Source organism: Manacus vitellinus, unplaced genomic scaffold (assembly GCF_001715985.3).
Source record: "Manacus vitellinus isolate BGI_N305 unplaced genomic scaffold, ASM171598v3 scaffold_28_pilon, whole genome shotgun sequence".
Classification (NCBI taxonomy): domain Eukaryota; kingdom Metazoa; phylum Chordata; class Aves; order Passeriformes; family Pipridae; genus Manacus; species Manacus vitellinus.
In genome coordinates, this window is record NW_021940122.1 from 7,852,572 (window position 1) to 7,868,963 (window position 16,392).

The 16,392-nt window shown below is 42.0% G+C and overlaps 2 protein-coding genes across 7 annotated transcripts in view; one reads left to right on the plus strand and one right to left on the minus strand.

The window, feature by feature from the left end:
* Positions 1-488: 488 nt before the first annotated feature.
* RABL3 (RAB, member of RAS oncogene family like 3) lies at positions 489-12,561 on the minus strand. The gene is made up of 8 exons (XM_008922536.2): positions 12,438-12,561; positions 12,168-12,259; positions 10,900-11,029; positions 7,823-7,937; positions 6,133-6,283; positions 5,407-5,478; positions 4,556-4,594; positions 489-1,338 (listed from the first exon to the last, which is right to left on the minus strand). The coding sequence occupies exons 1-8, from the start codon at positions 12,481-12,483 to the stop codon at positions 1,273-1,275; spliced, it is 711 nt and encodes a 236-aa protein (XP_008920784.1). The 5' UTR covers positions 12,484-12,561; the 3' UTR covers positions 489-1,272.
* Positions 12,562-12,745: 184 nt separating this feature from the next.
* The window catches only part of GTF2E1 (general transcription factor IIE subunit 1), a 50,975-nt gene continuing 47,328 nt past the window's right edge, over positions 12,746-16,392 (plus strand). For 4 of the 6 annotated variants that reach the window (XR_001920910.2, XR_001920912.2, XR_001920911.2 and 1 more), the window contains exon 1: positions 12,746-12,831. The gene's annotated coding sequence lies outside the window, so the exon portion shown is untranslated. The other 2 variants (XM_018074681.1, XM_018074682.1) reach the window with 2 other exon arrangements.

Genomic DNA, 16,392 nt, shown 5'->3' on the forward strand with positions numbered 1-16,392 from the left:
CTAGAAGAGCTGCAGGCAGAGGTAATCTGGAGTCTGCAGAACTCTGCTCCCTGCCAATTTCACACCAGCATTTTACTTTCGTCTATCCCCATTTATTATTAATCTCTATTTATATCTAACTCCAGCTCTTAGTTAGCCTTTGCCAGAGGCTTAACCATTAGAGGTGACTGTGAGGAAGGAGCTGAAAGAAGAAACTGACATAAATCAGGCTTTTACTACTCCACATAATTCTGGGGAGGTGAGAAACCATGCAAAGCTTGGGCTATTTAGGAAGACAACAGCTTGCACAACAGATCAGACCAGGTAAAGTCTCCTTTATCCTTAGTGCTAAATATGTAAAGGAAACATCTGTATTGCAGAACTTTCCTTCTGATCATGTTCAGTACCTAGTTTTTACACAGCTTTATATCGCTTCTAAATGTCCATCCATTCTAATTCAGAGGATGTTCTTACATTTCATGTTTTCTGAATCCACTTAGCCCTCAGGCTCAGTAAGACCACGTCACATTTACTTCAAATAAGCATTGTATAAAAACATACCTTTCCCATCAGTTTTCAAAGCACTGCCTTTTAATTTAATATAAAGAACAAGACCACAGTCAATCATGAAAAGACAAAAACTTGATTCACTTTGCCCTCTCCAAGTAAACAATTTTAATTTAAGCAGCAGAATTAACACCATTTCCTTTCTGCTAACGATTTTCTTTTTTTAATGCTTCAAACCTTTTCTTCATATATTGCCTTTCTTTTTTCCCTTTTGAGTAGGATGAACAGTGTGTTCCAGGTGAGACAACACCATTCATATAATGAAGGCATTTGATTAGTTTCCAGACTGTTCCTTACCCATCCTTACATTTTGTTCACTTTACAGGAAATGTGAAGCCCACTCAGTGTCACCTTTCCTTTAGAGGTAAAATGAATGCAATTCATTGCAAAGACTGACCGTAAGTTTTCCAAAATGGAGAGAAAGATGTCACACAGATGTGCTGTGTATAAAGTTTCCCAAAGCAGGGAGAGACATTCAACTTATTGCACACTTTCCCCAGTTGTTCCCATATATCTGGACAGCCTGTAATCCTAAGAAAGACTCTAGGCTTCAGATTAGGCTTCTGGAAATCCTTCCCCAAGTCTTTTCCAACAATAGTAGCTTCAGCAGGCTAGCCAGTTGTAATATTTACTCTGCTTGACATAAGCATTATTGTCTTTGAGCATCCAATTGGAATAGGAATGTCATTAGGAACTCAGAGAAGTCATCTTCCACTTCTTCAGTGTTCAGTCATAATGAAGGCTCTTCAGTGTTCCTCCTCCAAACCTTTTCCTTTCAGAGAAGCCAGGAATCTAGAGACAGGGAAGATAAGTTGCCATGTCAGAATCAGCATGAGCTCTCTTTAGCCCACACTTGAGTGCCTGTTACCAAGCCAACTGCAATATCCTCTTCCACACCATCTCCAGAGTCAGGACTACAATGCTTCAGCTTGCTGCTAGAGGAGCACCATTAATTAAACACTGCAGAACTTGAGTATGGCTCATTTGTTCTATGGTGTTCCTTAAGACTTTTTTGGCAAGGGTTACACAAAAGCCTTAATTTCTCAGGCAAATCCTAAACTAATTAATTACAGATTTCAAAAGCTGTATTTCCCCCCAGATTCAAATGCACACAAGAATTTTTCCTCCCTTCATTTTTAAAACTATCAAGCAGTATAATCGAGTCCTATTAAAGAGCTGTCTAGGCTTTATGCCTTCAAACCTGGGACAGCAGCACTTCACTGGCAGTTGAAAGCAGTTTTATCAATTGCTGAAAGCTTTAAGAAAACTGTTGGAATAGAAATGGCTGCAACAATACAAAGGATTAGGACTCCTGCTTTTGCAGCCAGTCTGTAGATACCACTTACACTGTGACAATGGATGTTGACAAAGAAAATCTCCTTGAAATCATCAGAGGTTTCTCTGGTTTAACAGTATTTCAGATGGATTTTTCAATCCAATGCAATCCATGAATCACCAAAAGAAAGAGATGTGCTGCCTTCTAATACTACATAAGGTATCTGCCCTATTGGCATCATAAAACTGATTACAGTCCAGAGTAACTTTTAGCTTACTAACTACAAACAAGCAGAAAGAGTAGACCCAGTAAACACATCCTCCCAAAGCAATTCTACACTTTCATAGGAAATAGAGTATATTAAAATGGAAGGTGTCAGCCAAGCACAACAAATCATGCCAGGAGAACATCAGCATGTATGGATGGTATGGGACAAAAATGTATTTTACAATCCAAAGCAGACTGCTCAGGTTACACACTTCATTGATAAACTCCAAAAGCTAGAGAGCTTTCCCAAAATAAAAGTCCACTAAGAACTCCACAAATTAATTTGCTTGGGGTTTTCAGGCCCAAAACTCAAACACATATGCCAAGTATTCACTGAAGTAGTGTTTTATTCATCTCTGAAAAGCAATCATCTCTAAGAGAAAAATCAAGCAGATTTTGCACTAAGGTTCATCTCAGGAAAACTGCTTTGGGAATTTAAAAAGGAAAATCATTACAACTAAAAAGTAGTTGGACCATAGGTAAAAAGTTATCTGCTTGAGCATTTTTTTAATATCAAAATCGCTAATTAAGAGCAACAATTATTTATCAGAGATCTGACTGAAGCCATAGCTGCAAACAATTTGAAACTTATCATTCTTTTCATCCTGAAGAAGTCTACAATAGAAATACCTCAAAACACGAATGATCGAAGCCACCTATTGTAGAAAACCCACAAACACATTGGTAAGAGTTACATTAAGTAGATAATTTCAAACAGTAACATTAAGAGGTTATATTCAAACCTCCATTTCCAACTTGGAATTTTCTCTTTAAATATAACTGTCCACTACTTAAGATTTGTTTTAAGCTTTTGAGCTCTTGTCAGTGAAGTAGATGAAAATAGTCATCAGCAGGCTGTAATCTTTGGCACACAGCCATAAGGAATATATAGTTAATCCTTGGCTAGCCACTAAATATGATCCAATAATAAAAGTAAAAAGTAAATTATGCATCAAAGACAACGAGCACACAAGCAGATTTCTGCATTAAGCTATTATCCTGAGCAAGTTTGAGCTGGCTTCCTGCCAAATCTCTAACACTCAGTGAAAGCCTTTTCCCTCCCTCCCTCTTTAGGCAAAGGGAAAAAAACTATAGAAACTGAGAGAAATCGAAAGCAACCGAATTATCTAAAAAATATATATTTACATATATTACAGTTATATACAGTAAGGATATTATGTACAACTGCCAAGAAGGGGAAGAGGAGAAGGGAAAAATGGGAAAAAGGGACAAAAAGGGACAAAAAAGGAGAAAACAAAATATGCACAATCAAAAAAACCTGTTAACCAGCAAAATAAAGAACTAGCAAAATCTCACCACTTCCCCTGAGAAAAGCAGGACAGCCAGACCCGGCCCAGCACTCTCCCCTCACACGTGACAGACAACAGCAGTCGCTGCAGGCCTCAGCTCCAGATAAGCCAGACCAACACAGGGACCTACCGTTCCCAAACCCCGCCGGAGGAGAAGAGAGGTCGGTCTCTCTGACCGGCTTATTTACACCTCAGTTTACAAAAAGGAATAGCATGGAATATGCTTCCTTGGTCACCTCCCTAATTCCTTCCTGGTTACAGGCTGGTCTTCGGGAAGGCTTAGACTGAATCTATCCCAATCCCCATGAAAGGGAAACTTCCTTTCACTAGAATGTGGAGAGGAGGGGAGAGGGGAGGAAAAAAAGTCATCATGCTGAACTGAAAGAGGCAAGAGCAAGTTTATTTTTAAAAGGCACTAAAAATTGCTTAAAGAAAGGAAGCATTTTGTAATTTGTGACTATTTTTTCCCTGCTCTCCCTAAGGGGCTTTCAGCACAGCTAGCTCTAATGATACATTTGACTGTATTTTAGTGATGCTATTCATGATAATTTGCAAGTACCTGACAGATATGGCAAGTGTAACCTCGCTACTCTCTGTGGGGAGGTGGGGGACACAAAAAGTTGAAGTGGTTTGCCCAAACCAGAAGTCATTTTGCTAGTTCTTCACCAACTGTGCTGAAAACACTAAATTCAGTCATTTAGGAATTAATTACAAGCCAGTATCATACTCCCATTTTTCTTGTGGCTCCTCTGGGTCTGTGAAAACTACCTGTGCAAGATAAAATACTAGTTCCAGCTGTGCAAAACCAAGCCTTTTCACTGACCTTCCAGATAGCATTTCTGGCCTAAATCTGCAACCAAGAAGCTGACAGAGCTGAAAGAAATCACATTTGCCCATTTCACCTCACTCCTGAAACTTTTACTATGTTAGCATACTTTAGTATTTCACTGCCGATCACATTACAAATACTTAGGCTGACAAAGTTGGCCATTCTTCTGTCTATCCAAACCAGCTGTGCTCTCACAGATATAAGAACTCAACTACCAGCACAGATTATCATTTAAGTCGTATGAAGCCCATGTTTTAAAGAGGATTGTGTCAGCAGTTCACATTACACAGGAAGAAATGAAACAAAAAAGGAGGAAAAATGACAAACCTGATTGCCATCTCTTAAGAAGTATCTCTTCTCTATGACCTGGGAACAACAGAGAATGATCTTAGCTTGCACAGCACATGTGTAACCTCAGATTCCAACAAATACTTCACGTGTGAGCACTGAAACTCATGGCTAACTTGGACAAGGTCTGAACCCACATTCCCTGGTCCAGGCCTATTGCTTTAAGTGTAGTGCTCTAGTACACATAGGAGTTGCCACCTCCAGCCATTCTTAGAAAGGCTGTGTTATCCTCAACTTCCACATACCTGATTTAGTTAGCCCTCCTGGATAATGGAGGCGATGGTTTGGGTGTCTCCTGCATCAAAGTCATTCCTCCCATTCCCTCTCCACAGGTGCAGTGGTTCCACTACTACACAGTAGCCCCACTATGTTATGTCCAGGGGATGCTTAACCAGAGCATTCTTTTTCATTTTCACAATGGACCTTGACGGTCACTTTTTCAGGAAGGGAGAGTAATATGACAAATTTCTTAATTCCTAAAGGTTGCTTTAACCAGGATCAACAGAGCTAACCACAGTCTTGTAACTACCCACATTAGTGCCTCAGAATGCTGCAACCCCTCTGGCCTGCCAGACAACTTCAAAAGCATATGCTGAGTGTCTTTGCACACTTGTGAGTTCTTTTTCACTGCTCTGTACAGAATCAAATCTTCAAGCAGATCAGCTATTTTCTGGAGGGTTCCAAAAGCAGGCCAGTCTTTGGCCTCCCCATACCTGGCTTGAACCAACTCAAAAAGTGGAATGTGAAAGGAGCAGCTAACTGTTGTTCATGTTCCAATCACAGCCAGTGTTTTATACACAGAACAATAAAACATTATTTAATCAACTTACCTTATCAAAAAACCTGCTTAGTTTGACAGCATTGGATGAACCTGCAGCCAGGTAACGAGGATTGGTGCAATCCTAGAACACATAGAAGACAACAACAAACCAAGCACACAAAAATCAACACAAGGAAGCCACACACCCTTTCCCCTGACACAGGCTGTCAGCTACGGCAAACAGTGTATCTGCTGATTTCTGCTCCGCAGTTACTAGAGAGAAAAGGCCAACTTCTGTTCTGTGAATCAAGTGCAGAATCTAAGTAACCCCCTATGTGCTCCACATCCTCCTGCCATCACCAGCTATTCAGTCAGAGAATGATTTGTACAGGCTACACATGAGATCCTGTGTGTATGTGTATGCATGTGTGTGTGTATACAAGCATTCACACAACACATGTGTATTTTTACACCCATATATCCATATAAAGTGATCTTGGTGTTTCATTCAAAAGCAGCCTGTGTCACAACTATGAACAGGAAAAAGAAAATTTAACTCCAAATCATCAATTCTAAAGCTTCGGTGACCTTATTTAACACCCATTACACCTCCCTGTAGTGAAACAAAGATGGCTGTTTCATCAAGCAAGGGGTACAGCCAAACAAAATGTGCATGCCTCTGGCACTACTGAAAAAATCTCCAGAAGCCCGATTTTTGTCACAACATCTTTACTTACTAAAAATTGGACTCGCTCCCATATAAAAGAAAAACAACACTGGTGACAAAGATACTAACCAAATTTATCTCTTCAGCATTGAAATCCTCAGCCAAGAAAGCTGTTCTGGTCAAAACTTCATTCCGCTTAGTTTCTGGGATCTGATCCAGCTTAGTTCCTATTACCAGCAGTGGAATCTGGTTATCAGCAAACTGTTCACGGTCATAGTCACTGATGAGGGAAACAAATACAATCCTGAGTAAGGTGATGGCCATTTAAGTGGGCACAGGGGCACTCTCAGCTCCCCTGTCCCTTTCAAAAAATGGTCATTTAATTATTAGGGGTCATGATTTATCTAAGTGAGAATGGGCTGTACCTGTTAATTAAGGAAGGGCTTCTGCATCTAAGTCACTACCCAGGAATTGAAAGGAAACAGAAAAGAAACCACCCGAGTTGGACTTCTTCTCAGCACGGATGAACCACAGAAGAAATGCTAACAGAGGCAGGAAAGGAACTCCAGTATTGTACCGAGTGCATGCAGACACCAGGGACAGATCAGGGAGCTGGCATCTCTGAACAGCTAAAGTTCCTACATACATATACTTTTAAAGGAGGGACAATGAAATAAATTGCACCTGTGAAACACCACCCCTTTCCATGTGTGATCAAAGAGGGTTGCAACAAAAATTGCATGGTGTCAAGTTATAAATTCGCCTATATTCAAGTAAAGGCAGCCACTATAAGCTGAATTCCAACAAGCTTTGATTCAGATATGAATAACGATCAAAGATAGCCTTTATAAAATAAATAACATTGCAATTAAATGTCATCACAAATCCATGTTTCAATCATTCTCCGCAGCTAGGATAATCACTTGTCTTCCATTTTTACCTAAACCAAGCTTTCTAGAAAGTAATTTTACAACCAACAGCAACAACTCGACCAAGGAATTGCTAGTGGCAGAGCATCTGTCCTTGACAGAAGCTAAGCTTTAGAAAATTAAAACAATTGTGAAGAACCTGTCTGTGGAAAAAGTGGAGAATTTTGCAGTTTATACAATGTAAATCCCCTTTCTCAGCTTCCATGTTTCTACAGAAACACCTGTGTACCAGCACAGGCAGATAAACAATTAATATTTTTCCCACAAAAAGTTACTCCTTATTATTGCCTTCCTGCTCATGTGTGAGGTTTATCGATGATAAACGTATAACAGGAGCACAGTGGTGCAGGAGGAGATACTTGACAAGATGTTGGAAAGCTAATTATGAACATGCTTATTGAGCAGTTTTTTAAGCTCTTTCAGCCACACTCCTGAAAAAATTCCCCCATCACCGAAACCAAAGATTTATGACGTGAACTTCCTCAGCCTTGGCACATGAAAGGAAAGCCTTTTGGAACACACATGTCATCCCATGACATTTCCTGTATAAGGACACATCTCAGTACAGACAAAGCCTTCAGGTATCAAGGACTGAACCCACTTTGTCACAGAGGCCTCAAGCAAATGAAGGACGCAGTAAAAATCTCTTCCCTTAAAGCAAGGTCTCTGCTACACAGTTTGGGAATCTACTGCCAGAATGGCCTGATTAGCAGTACAGAACACAAAGAACAGCAACTTTCTTTGATATTCCAAATTTTTTCCTTCCTTTCTTAGAAGTCTAGCCACATCTAGTTTCACGTGGACTCCAAGTAGCCTGAGGGATGAACAAAGACTTCCATAACAACTTAGAATTACCATGTCTTAAGTCTGTACATATGTTTTGCACTCACCCATTTGTCACAAGAACTCCTGTTGGAGCAGCATCTCTGTTGAGTGCTTCCAAAGTCCAGCGATACAAATTCTGGGATGATTTCTTGTTGGTTAAGTCATGCACTAAAATTATCCCTAGGGTGAAAGAAAAGACAGCAAGATGCTATTTAATGATACATATTTTTTTCTTATCTTACCAAAATGACATCTGCAGGTTCCCAGATATCTGAGAAGGAAGAAAGGGATGCATAACCAGTTCAGTTACAGTGAATGGGTAAGGCTGAAAATATCAGGATGCAACAGGCTTTTTAAAGCTGCTTATCAGGAATTGGATAAGAGCTAAGAGAAAAATCTCATGAAAGGAGGAAACAAACAGCCACCTCAGGGTTTAATCCACAAAAGGCTTGCAGGCATTTCCTAATTCTGCTCTATTTCTAATGATACTGAAATTCTGTATTACTGCAGCAGAGAATTTAGCCTTTCTCTGTTTTACCTAACTGGTAAACATAATTATCTTTTTGTCACACCATCTGAGAAGTCTAAAGGCTTTTTCGTTGTTTCAAAGAGTTTAGAGAGCACTGTTGCTTTCCTGCATTTTCAAGAATTAATGTTACATTCTTGGGGAGGTATCCAAAGGGGAAACAGACACTGATAAACTTTCACAGTTCACCAAAATTATAGTTCAGATGCATAAGTTCAAGATTTCATGTCCTACTGGGCTGCTTTAGGATATTTCCTGGTAGAAACATGAATTAGTAAGATTTCTTGTATTCAAGATTAAGCTACTAGCATTTTTCATTACTATGAGCCTTCAAAATGTAAACTCTGAGATACAGCCAAACTTCCTAGCTGTGCTATTAACAGACACCCACTTCTGATAACCACAGTTCCTAACTCAGTTACCAACTACTGCTAGCAAATTTCTCCTATTTATTCACACCTTCTGCAATATGTGGATGTTCCCACTTCATCCAGACTTCAAACTATGATTAATTCAAGGACAAAACGGAATTCTACCCCTTATCTGCATCGGGATTCATTCTCAAAACACTTCGCAGCCTACAGGTGGAAAAAACTTAGTAATTTAACCTTTTACCTGAACTCCTAAAGGTGCCACCCACTGTACACCTGATCAACAAACCACATTTCCATAAACATTTTCCACTGCCCCACATGACTGTGCACAGACTCTCCTGTTAGAGTTCACAGCATACCACAGCCATAGCCCTATCTCAAAGCAATTATCTCAGTAACAACAGAAAAAGGCAACTCAGTTGCGTGTTCACTCCAGTGTAGGGAGAAAAAGCCTGACATAACATAACCTGGCCTACAGCAACAGATTCTGAGGCATTGCTGCATAACCTGTGAGAAACACCCTCCACCTCCAGATGCTCTCCCTCAGTTATGTTTTTGATTGGTCAGTTCCCTTATCTGCATCACCTAAAACCTGCTGCTGGTTGCACCAGCAGCAAAAGACTGTGTCAACACGCAAGAAGAGCAGGCAGGACCAATGACTACTCAAGGAAATGTTCCTCTCACATGAAAGCCTGCAAACCAGAGCCTCACTGCCTAGTCCCTGTGCTCAATTATCACAGTCCACACACCAGATGAAGGGCCAGCAAAACAGCAGATTCGTGGTCAATTCAAAACCAAACTGTTCCCAACCTTGTCAACAGCCCAAGAGCCTGCCACAGGTGCTGCCACAACCAAACATTAACTGCCTTTCTGTCTCAGGTTTGCAGACCACTGTAAGCCCAGAAAGCACAAGCAGTCAGGCAGAAGGAACACATTCATCTTCTCTTCTTAAATCAAGTCAAACTGAGGCAATTTGTGAGACAAGCTCTAATGGAGAAATTAATCTAATGAAAGAAACAAGAGCCAAGGTTAACTACCAAAGTCAACACTTTTCATATGCGAGCTGCCTAATAATGTATTTTGGGCACTGGAGATAAATAACTCTTATTTTAATAATGTCATTAATTATAATTCAGTTCAGGATTTCATTTCCTAATGGGCTGTTCCAGGATATTTCCAAGTCTGACCCACACTCACTGGCATACCGTGGATTTGGTGTCAAAAATAAATCCATTTTTTCATATACCAAAGAATCTTCCTTTGAGGGCACAATTCAACTCAAGCCTTATTTACAGGGGGGCAGTTAACAATATAAGCAAGAGGTACCTACAGTTTTCCTCACAGGGAAGGGAGAAGACAGAACTAGTTAATCACAGATCAAAAATATTTATTGTGTGGGTTAACATGTTACTGAAAGGCCCTCAAATTACTTGGAACAAGAAAAGAGAAACAAACAGAGCATTTGAGACAAATTTTCAGAAGCAGTTGTTAATCTGATATACATCTATCTGTAGTGAACTACCCTTGGACGACAAAAAAGGAACAACTGAAATACTGCACTGTTGTGTTCATAATCTTTTATTTGCTCGTATTAGTGGTAGAGATGAACTAATAGGATTTTAAGTCACTATCTCAACAGAAGGCATAAGATATTACTTTCTAAATATGCAGCAAGTTGCAAGATTCAATTCTCAAAAATTATCTAACTAAATGAACTATAATGCTAAACTAAATGAGCAGAGGAAAGATGGTTATCAGCATATTGCAGTTTTATGGGAGACACTTCAAATTTGCCAAGATAGGATGCAACTATCAAAGTTCACATAAAGTCAAATAATCATTTCTCTGCTGTAGGTTTTGCAACTGAACAGACAAGATAATATAAATCACATTTCTGCAGTATACCAGGCCTGGAAGTGTGAAGGTAACATTTATGTCTGCAAGTGTAGCTGGAAGGGACAGTACTGCACCTTTAAAGGCTCCCTGCTGTGCCAGCTACACAAAACTGAAGTGAAAGGCTGATGAAGCTCATCTGCACAGCTTTGCCTAAAATATCTTTAGAGTTCAAAACAGAATCTATAAAATTCTGCCTATGAATGTTATCAGGTTTTTTTCTCCTGTATAAATCAGAAAAGAGAACAATATGGCCCTCAGCCAGACTACAAAGAACCCTGCCCCAGAACCAAGAGACAGTTCTTAACAGAAACAGTAATAAAATCAGATTTACACCAAACAAACTCACCATTTAGCAAGTTATAGAATACTGCTCGTGTGCTTTTCACACTAGTGGCACTACCCACTGAACCTCCAACATCCCACAGCTCAATGTAGTAAGTCTTCTCTTCTGGAGTCCCTTCTTTGTAGTCATGGATCTGATGAAAAATTCACATAATACATAACCACAGCACCAACTCACAGGAGTTAATCCACATGACACTTACACATTCAGCTGGAAGGATTATTGCACTTGGATAGAAAATTGTAAATTCTCATGATGACACCATTTCAAACCTCTCAAGTGGAAGAGAGATGGAATGAGTCAAGCAGCAGCCACTGGATACCACAGCTCCTACAGGAGATGGAGCTTGGTGAGTAAGCAGTGATTATCCTTTCCATCTTAGTATGAACAAACCTAATGCTTCATGATGTGCTTGGAAAAAGCATGTTGCTAAAACAAATGAAAATTAAGGTCTTGACTTCTTACAGTTGTTAAAACCCACATTGTAGCACTGCAGGACTAGTAACAGAGGCGACCACATTGGATTCCAACTGACCACATCTCTTTCCTCTTCAAATTCTCATTGACATCTCAACTGAGTTAATCAACCAACAGCTTTTGCCCCTGGATCTGCCTGGTAGTTTTGCTCCACAGTCAAACAGGAATGCTGCTTTCCAAATTTTGGAAATATATTCCTAATCTAGGGAAATGTGTTTCAAGGAGAATGCAGCAAACTGTGGCGAAGGAAAAAAGCATTTATCAATGTCCCATGAGGGCTGTAGGTTGAGCCAAAGAAGTGTTGGATGAATATCCTCATTCCTCCCATAGCAGGTCCTACAGTGAGGAGTCAGGGGTAGAAGCAACCCTTCGGTCACAGGCAGTGCCCACAACCTAAACCAGCAAACTGTTTTTCCCCAGTATGTTTAGCTGACCACGTGGCTATACACTGCCTGTTTCTCAGGGAAACGTGGTTGGAATTCTGTGCCTTTTGACTTAAACTGGCCCGCTGTGACTTGTAACTCGCCCGTGGCCACTGCAGCAGGGACAGGGGCTGAGTGACAAATACCTCGTGTGACTCTGACAACCTGGGAAGGTCAAAACTTGCTCACACAAGTGCTTGGCTCAAGTTGATGCTGTTTGCCTTGAAAGATTAAGTGCTCACCAAATCACATCATCAAAGCACACCTCTTTCTGTGGCGGTAAGTAATGAAAATAAAATAATAAAGTCAAGGCCCTTCTCTTCCCTTACACTGCGGGCTCAGGGGTACCCAGGGGCCGGGCACGTCACCTACTCGCACATCCACGGAGCAACCCACTGTCCAGGACGGGTTTCCCAGCACCTGGTTGTGGCACAACAGGTGAACGAGAGAAGATTTTCCGACACCTGCAAGGGCACAGAGAGAGAACAACTCCTGGGAGGCGGCGCCGGGGTTATAGACAGCGGGGCCGGGACCTCCCGCGCTCAGCGCTGCTCCCGGCCCCTCAGCGGGTGACGGGGAAGCAGATGAGGGGCGGGTCCCCAGGAGCAGCCCCGGGCACACGGCCTGGGGACAGGGACTCACCGGAGTCGCCCAGCACCAGCACCTTGACCCTGTCCAGAGCCGCCATCTTTACCCTGCCCAGCAACAACTCCCGGAGACGGGGGGACCCGCCAATCGCAGCGGGCCGTCCTTCCGCTTCTCTCAGCCTATTGGCTGTCTCTCTAACCGCTGGTGCGTCTTTCACTTCTGATTGGTTCGGCTCGCGTGAGGGCGGGAAGGCGAAGGGCCGTGAGGGAGCGCGATTGGCTTGCCTTGCTGTCGCTCGCGCCGCTGAGTCCGCGCCCGGTAGAGAGGGGGCGGTGCCGCGCACGGCGCGGCGGGTGCCGTGACGCCGGGGTGCGCGCGGCCGGTGACGCGCGTGGCGGAGCCGCTGGAAGCGCCGCCCGGAGCCGGGAAGAGCTGGAAGCGGCGCCAGGTCAGTGCCGGCCCCGGGAGCGGGGTGGTGCCTGCGGCCCGCGGAGGCCCCCGGCCCGGCGCTCGGGTGCCGCAGAGCGGCCCGCGGAGTCCGTGCTCCACGCACGGTGTGTCCGTCTGGGCCCCCTTTTCGCCTTGGCTCCGAACCACCGCCCGCCGCCCCTCCTGCACTGTCTGTGGGGGCTGCCTCTTTGTCTTGTGTGGTTTGGTTTTTTAGGAGGTACTGTTGAGCTCCTCGTGCCCTACAGAAGCCTACACAATCTGATGTTTAAACCTCAACACATTAAAAGTGAGTAGGGAATGGGAAGCTGTGCAGACAGCATAAAGGGCTCTCTGCTTAACCTTAAAGCTTAGTCTGCTGTCAAAATCTGTACAGTTTGTAATTTGAAGGAAGTTGCAGGATTGTGGACATCTGAGGAGTAGATGACTGGCAAATCCTCCTCATTCCTGTTTACCAGGTTTGGCTGCGGGTTGAGCCCATGCAGTGAAACCATTCACTTCTCCAGGTGGGGTTTTTTTGTTTTGTGTAGGGTTTTTTGTTTTTAATTTTATTTTTTTGTAAATTAGTTTTCTTCTGGTCTCACAAGCTCTCTGGTTCCTTGGGAAGTAGATGACCATTACGTCCTAATGGCACAGAATTCTTGATGTTAAATGGGCCCAGCTGTCAGGCTTGTGCCATCCCAAGTGGCTCAGAAGGAATGAGGAAGATTGGCATCCTGAAAAGGGTGTTCAGCAGTGCACAGCTAAGGTACATTTTCATGAAGTATAGGTGGTTTAATATTTTTCAGCCACAAAAGGTGGTGTTTCTTCTTTCATCTGTTCCAATGCAGCGTCATCCTCTGATACCTGCTGGTTCTGTTGCTCATCAGACTTTTCTGCTGACCCATTAAACTGTTGAAAAACATAGTAAAAAGGAGACAAAAAAAAGGGAAACATTTTTCTGCCTTTTAGTGGTGTAAATTGGTACACAGGAAGGTCCAGTGAGTGCCAGAGCTGGCATGAGAGAGGGCAGAGCCATGTGCTTGGGAGAGGAGCACATGGCTTTCTGGGAGCAATGAGGCATGATGGGAGTTGCATTCCTACCTTCCACTTCCTGTGAGATACAGCTTGCTTTCTCACAGGATGCTTTAGGGAATTCTTTTGAACAAGAAACTATATTAATTAAAGCTAATCAGGTATCTTGCTGATTTGTTTGTTTCTTTATTGCTTATACGCACAGTATATACACATTTGCTACACCCTGATGCACCAAAACTATTATGAACCTAATACTTCCAGAATTTTACGTTGTCTTTCTGGAATTCCCAAAGGTCAGGCAATACCACATAATCTATCATGATGACAAGTGTGGTGTTCCAGGTCTTATTGAATCCAGAAGATGGAAAGCAATTAATGCTTCCTCCTGTCTGAAACTTAAAAAGGAATGCTGGGGCCAAGCCCAGTGTGCTTCAGTGTAATTGTGACTTCCTAGGCTTGATATTGGTGAGAAATGATCTTATTTTTTCTCCTTTAAACAAACCCCTGAAACCTTACAACTCATTATGTGAGGATCAGTTCCAACACATCACCAGAATAACACATGTTCTACTGGTACATGTTCAGATTGGAGTGTAGAGTGTACAAAGTTCTGCTCTCCATGGTTAAAATGTCCTTCTATCACAGTTGAGTCAATTTTGCCACCACATGGGGAAAGATCACCTAAGTCCTTAGCTGTGCTTTCTTTTCTCTGCTCTGTGTTGGCTCTAGTCTGGTAACAGAAATGATTCAGTTGAACTTTTACCCCTTGCCCTCTCTGAAATACCCCAGTTTTTTGTTTTGGCATGTTAGCTTTTCACTTTTTATCAACTTGATTCGCACTGCTACAAGAATAGTGAACTGTCAGAATTAGCACAGAAGGGTGGGGGCTGTGGCTAAAGGCAAGGGAGGAAAATAAAAGACTTGTTGTGGGAGGGAGAGTGTAACTTGACTTAAGCTGCAACAGGAAATAGTACCTTCACTCTTGTAACCACTGTTTGGCCTTCTATAAATAGTGTGCTCCATTTTCTTTAGAGCTACAACTGTAAATAGTTGTTATTGCTCATATGCTTTCGAAGTATTTCTGAATATTTCATCAGTTTGTAAACATGCACACAGGTAGTCCTCTAATTTACTGACACCTTGCTATTGTTTGTGTTGTGTTAAGATTACGAATGTGATTGAGAATTAGATCCTGAGCCTGCCTGGTTCAGTTTCTGCCTTGCACAGTCAGACCTTGTGGCCTTATCACATCTGGCTCCATATATCTTAACTTCTGAAATTAGGGGAAAATGCTCTGATTTCAGCCAGGCCCCTCGGCCTTTCTGTGCAGCTGCAGCACAACTTTTCATCCTCAGTGAAGGAGACCCCTTGATACCTGTGACCTCTTGGTTTCACTTTATGGAATGCCAACAAGAAGGTGGGATTTCAGTGAAAGCAGATTGTTCTTTTCTTCTCTAATACTTCAGGGTAGGTCTTGTCATGAAAATACACATTTTCTCATCAAGATGTCCAGGAGCAAGGCTGAGCAGCAGTGTTCCTGAACTCTCCAGGGAATGAAATTCAGTGAACTCTTGATAAAATGCCGGAAGACTTTGGGTTTGCAACTGATGTGGGATAAAGGCAATTCTGGATAATAGGGACATTTTCCAGATCATCCACGCACTACAGAGATAAGCAAGTAAAGGCAAGACTAGTAAATGGGAGCTTCTGTGCTGTATTGTGGAAAGGATGAGCAGTGTCTGAGGCTACATTGTACAGACATTTAAAATGCTGATGGCATGTTTTTGCCACTGAAGTTCTGAAATTTTTGCCTTCCCTCGGTGTTCTCCAGAAGATTCAGAATCACTCCTTTCAGTTTAACCTCATCATCTTCTGGAAGGCAGAATTTTAAATTTTGTTAGAGTGAGAGACTACAAAACTAGGATATTGCAAGTGACTGGTGGAGTGAGATATGGCATATACTGGCTCCAGGAAGCCTGTCATACTTACCTTATTTACAGGTGAGGGACTCTCATCTTATAATCTGATTTTGATTTTACCTGAAGAAACTGTATCAGTGGTGTAAACAAGTGATTTTTTTTTCCCCTTTTGAAAAGAATTGTACATCAGAAGCCTGCAGAAACATTTTCCAAAGAAAATGGCAAAAGCTGGTCTCAAAGATTTGGTGAAAAAGAGCACTAACAATAAAAATTAGATATGGGGAAGTACAGGAAGCACCTTTAGGTGTTAACAGTATACCTGATAGCCTCAGTTCACAGACAAACTTGCAACTCCAGATTTTCCTCCAGAAGAGATCTGAGGTGGGATAAAGGTTTGTATACCCAAATGAGTCTGAAGAGCAGTCTGCTTCCTTTTTCAAGATCCTGCTTTTAAAATGTTTACTGTGTCAAATACATGAATAGTGAGCCGAGCCCTGTTTATGTTTTCTGAGGTAAAATTAAAATAAGTTGCAAAGCTACATGTTAAAACAAAATGATGTTCATTTGCAGTACTGGATAAAAATTCCTGCTAATTCATACCGGCTGACTTAGGCTTTCATAATTTC